The sequence below is a fragment of the Pollicipes pollicipes genome, unplaced genomic scaffold (assembly GCF_011947565.3).
Source record: "Pollicipes pollicipes isolate AB1234 unplaced genomic scaffold, Ppol_2.1 Scaffold_2555;HRSCAF=2994_pilon_pilon_pilon, whole genome shotgun sequence".
Classification (NCBI taxonomy): Eukaryota; Metazoa; Arthropoda; class Thecostraca; order Pollicipedomorpha; family Pollicipedidae; genus Pollicipes; species Pollicipes pollicipes.
In genome coordinates, this window is record NW_023596136.1 from 38,947,414 (window position 1) to 38,958,016 (window position 10,603).

At 49.8% G+C, this 10,603-nt stretch overlaps 1 protein-coding gene across 1 annotated transcript in view; it reads right to left on the reverse strand.

Annotated features, from left to right (window-relative positions):
- Positions 1–10,577: 10,577 nt before the first annotated feature.
- The window catches only part of LOC119101007 (proline dehydrogenase 1, mitochondrial-like), a 7,812-nt gene continuing 7,786 nt past the window's right edge, over positions 10,578–10,603 (reverse strand). The window contains exon 4 of the mRNA XM_037224249.1: positions 10,578–10,600. Within this exon, the coding sequence (XP_037080144.1) occupies positions 10,578–10,600 (23 nt within the window). The remainder of the gene's footprint in view (positions 10,601–10,603) is intronic.

Sequence of the window (10,603 nt, forward strand, 5' to 3'; positions counted from 1 at the left end):
TGGTACCAGCGTCATTGTGCAGCACTCGTCACGGTACTCATTGTGCAGCACTCGTCACGGTACCAGCGTCATTGTGCACCACTCGTCATGGTACCAGCGTCATTGTGCAGCACTCGTCATGGTACGAGCGTCATCGTGCAGCACTCGTCATGATACCAGCGTGAGAAGAATCGATCACACTCCCGGGGACACTGATGTATGCTCCGGTCTCGGTATTCGTGTATTGATGTACCTGTTTTAGATGGAACACCATCACATCACATCAGCGGCAGTCTAAGCCCTAATCAGTGCCGTGCTGGACTGCGATCAGAGATGCTTGAAGTGCGTTGAATAACCTTGGTATGAGATGCTCTTACGTCTTCAACTCTGAAGAGCCTTGGCCAGCCAGTTCAGCATAACCCCACTGCTGCGTTTATCACGCCCTTGCGAGACGTTAGCCGACACGAGTGAGAACGGAATGACGAAGCAGCAACAGATCAGCGACTGCATTCCTCCACTGGTTGACTTTATATATCCCCTGAACCCCTGAACAAAATGCACCGCCTCGTGTCATTGCTCAGACTAAAAGCTGGCCAATATCGCTGACAGACCGGTGCTGACTCAGACTAGAAGCTGGCCAATATCGCTGATAAACAGGTGCTGCAGCAGCAGAAGAGTAAAGTCGGGATCCATACATGATCTAACTATACTATGCTTTATCCTCCTAGGTTGGCCTTGTCTTTCCCGAATGCTTTCTTTGTTATTTATTACTTCCTTCCTCATTTCATGTTCTTTATTATGTTATTACATTTATTTTAAATAATCTTTTATTTATTTAGCTTAAATGCTTTGCACAGCTTTCATAGGCACTGCGCTGAAATCACCAGCTCGAATCACGATATTTATCACCGGTAGATCGTATTCAGTGTGGCAGTGAAAAATATCACGTATGTTGTCAACATTGGCGAGCGGTCTGACACAGAGATGTCAACATAACGCCGACATGTCCGCTCGCCAGGGCGGCGCAGAGCGGGGCGGTCCACTGCCCTGACGGCGTTCGTCATGCTCGCCATCGGGACCGACAACAGCAGCAGTGTGGATAGAGGCTTCACCTGCCTGGAACAGGGCATCAGTCTGACCAGCAAGACACTGTACGCCGAGGTATGGCCTAGTCAGCCTGAGGATGCAATCAAATTTGTTGCATGCGTACTGCTTATCTTGATATAGATTGCATGTAGGCGCACGCTCTTGATTAGCGACACCTATATCTTCCATCAGGTGTATTGTTACAAACAGCAACGGTTTGTGGGCGACGGCCTGTGAAGTTCTTGGTTGTAAAAGGTATTGTAACAGTAATTTCTCTTTACGCTAGTTCTTTCCCGAGAAACAGCCAAGGTGTTCAGCAAGCCACTGCAGTTAATAATGTATTTACCAGGCAGCGGGGACGCATATCAGCACATTCATGAGTCTGGCACACAGGATATCTTAAAGCACATCCGCTTGCAAAGGATCTGTATTCATGGAGTTGATATCGGGGTACTGTCTGCAAAACAGATCGGGACTTTGCCGCTTCTTTGTAAGCGGCAAAGCCCCTTTTCTTTTTCTTCTTAATGGGTGTATGTCGGCCAATCATCACCAAGGCGTCAAGTGATAACATTCATAACTGTGTGCCGGAGTTCTGAATGATTGTCGAGAAGATTGTTTTGCGTTTTGATAAATGCCTGATGTTCGTTGTTAATGTGAATGCCTTTCATCAGTTTCAACACTCCAGATGAATACAGAGCTCAAGTTCACACCAAACTCATTTAGAATGTCTTAGATATATGATATTTCAGATCAAAGCGTATTGAACTTCCGGTTTGAAATTGTTTGGAGCTTTGTGATTTCAGCACGTTCCATGGAGAACAGCAACAAATCATGCACTCATGTGTTGTAGTGAACGTAACTGTACCCTGACAGTTATGAATATTTGGTTGGACGTCGATTCTACGATCCATATATCCAAGTTGCATCACAACGACGGAAGACAACAGACATGATGTCGTCTACATGACCGTCACCTAACATGATGTAGAAATACAAGATGTTCACAGAAAGAAGAATTTAAATGTTAACAAAGTCTGCGACCAGTTGTAGAGCTGGCTTTAAATACAAGCGTATTCTCTTCGTGTATATTGGAACAAATATGTGCTTCCTGCCAATCATGCCATTTGCTGTCATGACAGGCATGCACTGACCTTGCAATCGTGAATTTGCTTTGCCTTCACGTGTTTACTCAGCAATCGCGCATTCGTGCGAATGCGTTTGTGTTACTGCTGACCTTGAAATATAAGTTGTGATGTGGCACTGTGTTTTTAATGCAAATATTGCAAACTATTCCTAAATGTTCCTTTTATGCTTGTTTGTGCACTAGACTAATGCTAAAACGGACACTGGTGCATCTAAGCAGGATTTGCAGCCAACTTTTTCAGATTTGTGTGTGATGTTCTCAGTATATACTTCCGATTTGTTGTTTAACTGAAATATCAAAGTTGAAATCCTGGATAACGAAAAGTTGAAAGCAAAGTTTGTCGTAAAAATGTAATGCACCGCGTCTTCATATTCCCAACAAACTTTTACAGAGCAACTGCCACTGTTAAAAAAAAAACCGCTGTTGATCTAAAACATATCGTACCCAGGCAGGATCTAGCAGTCCCCAGACATCCATAACTGTCTGTTGATGCCGTGACAATGACTTGTGAAATGCATGCTCAGGGAATGGAATAAACTCGGTAACGTGGCTCGCAGTGAAATGAACGTGTCAGATTTGTCCCGGAAGCCATATGTTCATTGTGTGTCACAATTAACATGCCATGTGACAGTGACAAAACCTTCCGCCGCCCTCACGGCTGCTGACCATGTTCATGTCAGCACCTCTCTGTTTTCCCTTGCCTGTTGACCAAGGAAGTTAAACCCAGTAGGATAACCCATAATAGGATGCTTGTTTAACGCCTATATGTTAACGTCACCACTACACTAGGCCACATATTGCGCTGGTTTGGTATTCTTCGCCCAATGTTATTACATGGTGTGGTGCTTGTACCTGTCAGGATTGTCCTGCAACAGTGGCATGCCACAAGTTCTCGTGTGGCCCTCGAATTTTACAACGACTCTGAGTTACTTTTGATGTGGATTTTGCAGTGGGGTGAATTGGCAGATTTCAGTCGCTAGGATGACTCACTTGCTGTCCAATTAAATGTAAATTTGTAGACTGCAACATGCCCTCGCATTTGCAGCCCAGTGTGGAAGCGATGTGTATATGGAAACTAGTGTTTTGTGGTACAGCTTTCTGTTTTTTTGTTCTGAAAGACGCCACCAGGAAATCCATTCGTTTAGTTGTAACAGGGACACTTTGCTCAGCTCCACGGCTAAGCCAGAGGATGCAGAACGATTGAGTTGCATTCAGCTTATGATCCTAAAACCTATATTGAAAAAGACTGCTCGTCTATTCAGGCACTCAAGCTACGAGGTCAACATTCGTTAATCCGGTTTTGACACCCACTCAAACACTTAATACCAACAGATGGCTCAAAACGCCTTATAAAACTGTGAAAAATTGGAGGCAGCCTAAGCCCAATACGGGCATACACCAGGCTTCCGACACATAAGAGCAAAAGATGTGCTGCTGGAAGTCACACCAGATCAAAAGAGGGGCAGCTGGAAGACACATAAGGGCAGACGACGGGCAGCTGGGAGCTGACTCTTAGTACAGTTTGTTCGCTCGTTGACGGTTTATGGACGCTTCAGTGTGCTTCGACCATGAGGCAGGTTTACAGGCATGTCAAAAGAGCATGTGGATAAATGCACGCCAAGGACCATTCGGTGGCAGGTGAAGTCACATGTCGTCAGCTGTCACACGTCACCAGCTGATCCGACACCCAGTGGCGTAAAGAGTTCGTTAAAGCTAAATCAAAGAAAATATTCACCGTCACAGCGGTGTTTCTGGGAGCCTTGGCCCACTGTAACACCGAACACGACGCCAAACATAAAGTGCACTATTCGTTAGCATTGAGCACGACGCGTGAAGTTGACATCGCTTCATTAAACTATGCTTCCCCACCGGACCAAGGTTTCAAAAGAGAGTTTTCACCGTCGCTGGTAACAGAGCAACATAAATGTACATCAAACTGGCCTGGCGTCAGGTCGGCACATGATATGTAGCTGTCAAACAGCTCAGGCGCCCAGTGATCGGACCTGACCGCGGCCTGTACAGCTGCCTTCTCATGGCTCAATGCAAACACCTTTAGTGGGTCCAACTGTAAAGTCGCTGCTGGTGATGCCGGTCGGCATGGCTGCCACCGATCGTTCGCACCCACGCTCATTCCAGGCCTGTTCTGTTGTGTGGGATCCATTCTGTTCTGAGTTAATATCCCTGCTACACTTCCACATATATTCAACAAAGCTCCTACTGATATCGGAGTTAATACAGCGCGCCCGCCGCTTGCACGGCCGTCTGATGCTTCGCAGCCGTCACGGCTGGTGACACTCCGGGTCGAAATCGCCCAAGCAGACCACCACAGCTTCGCAGTCATCACGCTGGTGGCAGACCGGGTCGAAATCGCCCCAGCTGACCACCGCAGCTTCGCAGCCATCACGGCTGGTGGCAGTCGGGGTGGAAATCGCCCCAGCAGACGATCACAGCTGGTGGCACTCCGGATCGAAATCACCCCAGCAGACCGCCACAGCTTCGTAGCCATCATGGCTGGTGGCAGGCCGGATCGAAATCAGCGAACCACCGTTGGTTCCTCCGGACGGAGCCGCCGCACCTGACCACGGCCGGCACACGTCAGACCGCGCTGGTGACGTCACAGCGCACGTCACGCCCGTCAGGAGCAGAGTCGCCTCGGCGGTCGCCCCGGGGCACGCTCGGAAACAGAAGACTCAGCTGTTTGGCGAGGGTGGTGAAGACAGTGTGGCAAATGCAGCAGCAACCACATCGAGTGTCGTTCACATTGTTCCGTTCGCAACCCGCTGAATCATTGATTCGTTGGTGCTCGTTACCGCCATTTCGCTGCGTGAGCGTCCCTCAGAATCATTTCCTTGTCCAGCTCAACGCTAATGCCAGCTGGAGTACGGGAAGGCTCCAACAGACGTATGCGTCCGGTTCACGTGTTGCGTTGCTTATTGTGCGCGACGGCAGAATGTCACTGGCGTATGTACTCGTGCTACACGGTCTGATTCTACATTAGGAAATTCAGAAGAGCTATTTGCCAGGCAGAACAGCCCGGTCGTAAAAGTCGGGGTAGCGGCAAGTCAACTGCTGTGTTCATGCGCCAGTGCGGTCCATCACGCGCCCTGAGCCCAACATGAGGAGAAGGGAAGTCGGTCGCGTTTACAGTGGTGTAGCCAGAAGGCCGCATTCCTGGTGTCCTGCGACCCTGCAAAAGCTAGGAAGGGCAACGATGACAAATTGGTATTTCTTGCATCAAATTTTCAGTTGGCACGCACCTTTGGATTCTCTATCCTTCTGTTCAAACCCGTCGTGTGCCACTGTATTCAATGCCGTCATTTCCTTACCGAATGATTTGTCGTCAGGCATATCAGTCGGGCATCGTTTTCGCGATGTGACATCTCAGATGAGGTCGATGCAGCGTTTCAGACGAGATGAATTTGGCGTTTCAGACAAGATCGATGTAACGTTCCAGAAGAGATTGATGGAGCGTCTCAAACGAGATCGATGTAACTTCTCAGACAATATCGATGTAGCGTCTCAGACGAGGTCAATGTAGAGTCTCAGCCGAAATCTATGTGCCGTCTCGGACGAGATCTATGAAGAAACTATCACCTACCGCAGGCCTAGTATGGATTGTTTGCCGTGAAAGAATGTTTGCCAGCGGACGAAGATTTTTCACTCAAAGATGAAGAACCCCTGGTGTCCTTGTTTCGAGACATTTTTCGAATCCCCGGTGTCCCGGGCTCTGCACGGATTGAGTAAATTAAAACATAGCTGCGTTTAAATCACAGGTGTTGATTTGTATTCTTTTATGACAGTTCTGACCCCCTCACCCTAATGTTAAGCTGGCTTGAATATAATAAGAATGTAAGAAAAAGCTGGCAATCACACACAACCATCATATTTGCTCGTTCCTCGTAATGGCGTTATCATGGAGGATACAATGGATTGACTTGACCCAGCAATTCAAAACTATTTCCTGATATGGGAGATGACACAACACGTCGTTAAAGCATTTTGTAGTGCGACTTTTATTCTTCCACCTTAAGCTTAGGTGCTTTTTTCCCCGCAACATGAACTTTAAACTGACGCCACTGATTCAGCGGTTTCATGGAAGCCCTTTTGTGCCAAGCGACATTTTATTTACTACCGTGGAGGTTTACAAATCTAACATTGCTTCACGTAACGTTGGTACGCGAATTTCTCTGCTGCACGGTTTGATGAGAAGACAACACCGGGTAACGGAGTGATTTCATCGGTGCAGCGACGTTAATTCATACCACAGTTCCAGTTCAGCGACAAAGAGATAAACAGCCCTAAAACGTAAATTTTGCTGTCGAGGAACTTTCACCTGTCTCTGCGCTAGGCATACTTGATTGCTAGCATTCCGTACTCGCAATCCCGTTACTGTAATGCATGTTCAACGACTCAATTTTTTGTTTTGGTGAAGAAGATGATGCGCTGCGTAGAATGTGGTGGGCTGTAGGATGGTCTAGGATGTGACCACCTTTGAGAGGGTGGTGATGCGCTGGATGGGGGTGCTGGTTTAATTTGAGGTGTGGCTGTTTGTGGGAGGGTGTCAAAGAGACATGAACAAGTGCCAGCGATAATGTTTCTCCGAGTTGACCTTTAAACGGTTTGTTTATCCACATGAAACCAGGCATCATCGTTCTGGAAATCAACAACTGGGCTTGCCAGGTCGCATAAGATGGAGAACGCCCAGACCTTTATGGGGGCCCTGTTATGGAGTACCAGCAACTGCAGAGGCCATGTTAACGCCCGGTGACGTGGCACAACTTAGGCCTGAACTCGGACGTAACGTGGGAGCCGAAGGTGCTAACCAATCGACCATGACGCTCCCCCCTTCGCTGTTAGTTGCTGGGTGGAAAGGACATTGGAAAGGTCATCCTATCTGCTGCTGGTCGACGCTTCCGAACGCAACGGAGACAACTTGTTCGTAAGAAGAAAAACAATCGGGCACTCTAATTCACCGGAACTCCAGATAGGAGCTCAGCCAAGTAAAGGTCGTCTAGCTAGCACAAATCCCTACAACTCACATCAGCACAAGCAGCTTGGAGGCTCCGGGGTCTTTCGGCGCTAATTCCTATCATTTATCTTCAGTCGTCAAAGAAATTCTGTCTCCAGGTTCCCGCACCCCGACTGGTCCCCAGGGGACCCGCCCGCACTTGCAAGCTCAGGGCCCCGGGAGCTGGCGGTCGGAAGCGGTGCAGACGATATGTCCCGTGGGGGGGGGGGGGGGGGCACCGGTCCTAGCTGCAGGGTTGTCAGTGATTGCAGGGTCCCCATAGCAACAGCTTCGCTCGTCGCCACCAGAGCGCGTTCCACGCATCCCAGACGTGGTCTCGGGGCCGCGGCCGGGCGACGGTGGCGCCTCCACCTCCGCTGCGGCCACCGCTCCGGTCGGCTTCGGAACGTGGCCGGCTTGGTCAGTCGTCGGTCGGGCGGCTTCCCGAGGATCGTGATGAAGGCGTGGGCGGTGCTGCTGTTGACATGCGTGGCGGCGGCTGGTGCATTGAGGACAGCTAAACAGTAAGCCGATGTTGCGCAGACTGGTACTGCTGAATGTACATGCGCCCATTGCTGAGTGTTCCACATTTGCATGGGGTTTGGAACTGAAATGGCCGTCTTAAAGATCATTCGGTGCAGTTCAGAACCATGCCCTTCTTAAGACCTAAACCCCCCTCGTTTTTTGTGCAAGGTACTATGACGCAATCAAACTATGACACATTCCGGAACATATTTGGTTGCCATGGAAATTGTGTTATCTAGAGCGGTCTTTTCGACTTGAACGTATCCCAAAAGCTGTAAGTGAGCTTATTTCATGATCTGATGCTTACTTCGATCGGCAAAAAATACAGTTCCTTGAAGAGCCTGTCAGCGCCCACGTTCCGCCGCCTATGATCCGACTGCAGCTTTCTGTTCAACAGAGATGCGGGCAGGATCTCTGCTCCACAAAGAGGTGGGCAGGATTTCTGTTCCATAGAGAGGCGGGTAAGATCCCTGCTCCATCGCCTATGATCCGACTTCGGCTGTCTACGCCACTGTCCGTTTTATACTTCAATCATGGTTCCGTAGGCGTCCGGTACCTCAAACGCCTACGCAACGCGCTGTTTCGCGGTATGCGCCGTACCTATATTGCTATGGATACGCCAGATTCAGCGCCGTATGCCACTTACCATCCTGTTTGGGACTCTACCTAAGAAGACGTCGCTCTACTCAGTCCCTCTACCGGACAGTGCACAACCTATGATTCCACCCAGCCCCTGACTGCTCCCATCACCCAACCAACCCGTGACTCTACCCAGCTTATGACTGCACCGAAGTCGTACTTACACATGACTCTACCTCCAAAGTCTCCTAGATCATTCTGCGCTGATTTCGTTTGTGGACTTTGCCTGTCAAATCACACTGAGATGGGCTGTTTCCTGCCACGGCGGCCGTGCGAAGCGAGACAAAAAAAATGGAGTTTCGAAAAACAAATCCTGCTGTCCATCGCGATGCTCTGCTTTGAACTGGTGTCAGCCAGGTCAGGTCTTCACCGCGATGCAACCTCCCCAGACAGGCCGCTGGGCCGTGAAGTGGGCTGCTAAGGATCTCGTGATTGGGAGATTCTTGCTAAGAACGCTCCGCTCGGAAAACTTGAATTCAGATACGCCCGGACCACCACTTCTGAATAATCATTTATGGGCGTTTCTCGGGCTCAGATGAGAAACGAAAGTCGAGCTGCGACTCTCCCATCGATTAAAGCCCAATACGCCAAGCACCAGGCGCGCTCAGAGCGTACCGGTTCATCAGGACGCGCAAACAGCAGACAGGCCCATAGGCACCCCTCAATTTCAGATTAACGCGCTTAAGGCATCGCCACAGGGCTGATGATTGTTGGTGGTCGCAGGCTGTTGATGCTTGCGCAGGAAGTTTGAGCGTGGTGAACTGCTCTGACAATGTCCCGGTCTTTGCCTGCGTCCCTGCCCTGCCCATAACCCTGTACCTGCCCCTGTCCCTGTCCCTGTCCCTGCGCCCGCCCTCTGCCCCTGTGCCTGCCGCAGCCATTGTCTCTGTTCCTATACCTGTCCCTGCTTCCGTATCTGTATCTGTATCTGTATCCGTATTTGCCTCGGTGTCCGTATTTATATCCATCTCTGTATATGTTTCTATATCTGTATCTCTCCCTGTATCTGTCTCTGCATCTATCGCTGTGCCTGTCTCCATATCTGTATGTAGCTATGCGTCTGCCCCTTCCTCTGTTAATTCGGTCATGTCTGTTACAACCGAGGCATCAAATCCAATCGTAGCTTGGAGTACCGCGTGCCTGATGCGGTCTTGGTTTCGATGCGTTGTACCACAAACTGCCACGGACCACGTATGACAATGCGCAATGGTCTTGATGCGCCATAGTGAAAAGCCAAGATTGTTGTGAATTTTCGACGGTATCATTTTGCCTTTCATCATCTGTGGAATGCGTGGGATCATGAAGCGTTCGGGAGGGCCCGAGCAGGCTGTTTAGACTCATGCCAGCACCAGTCTGAGCAACACATCTTCAGCGGTCATGTTGCGTACTTGGATCGCATTGATTACTCTTCCAAATGTAATCAATGCGGTCCGGTCGCCTGTGCTCTGGTCTAGATGGCAACGACCCCGGAGCAGCCCGCCGTGCCGAAAATGGCAGCTTTTATGTAATGAAATGTGGGCAGATATACCTGAATAAAGTGTGCCTCAAGCGTGTAAATATTGACGGACAAATCCGCCTGGAGACTAAACAGGGAGCGGCGCGAACGCTGCAAGCTGACGACGGCGCGTCGGATGGGCAGAGATGACCGTGACCAGGGTTGTAAAAAGGAAGCAAACTTGAACGAAAGCAACAAAGTCCGCGAGTTGCAATCATTTCAATGATCTGGCTGATGTAATTTTCCATTCCTCTCATTAGATCTATCGGAAAAATTGCCTGGCTAGATGCCGTTTGTGTTGACGCGTCGATTTTTGCCAGATGTTCCGTTCGTCCTAAGCTTCAGCCGGCCCAGTTGTGGTAGAGGACCTTCCAGGCGTCCTGTGCGTCTCATCGGTAACGTCATCCCCTTCCACAGCGGCTTCGTCTTAACGTCGTCCAAGGTGCTGCGGGCGGGCACCAGTCACCGTATCTGCATCACGCTCTTCAACGCGCCCGGGCCGAGGCGAAACGTGCACCTCACCGCCTGGGCGATGCCGGGGGCCTCCCCTGGTCGACGCTGGTGGAGAGAATACCGGACACTGTGGGCGGTGAGCTTTCAAGGCGTACCTACTTCGGGTACACGGTGGGGATCACTTAAGAGGACCTTAGAGCTATCCCATTCGCGACATGCGTAAAACGGTGCTTCGTCATCAAAATCGCTTAGGAGCGCTTTAATTGCTCTCCTG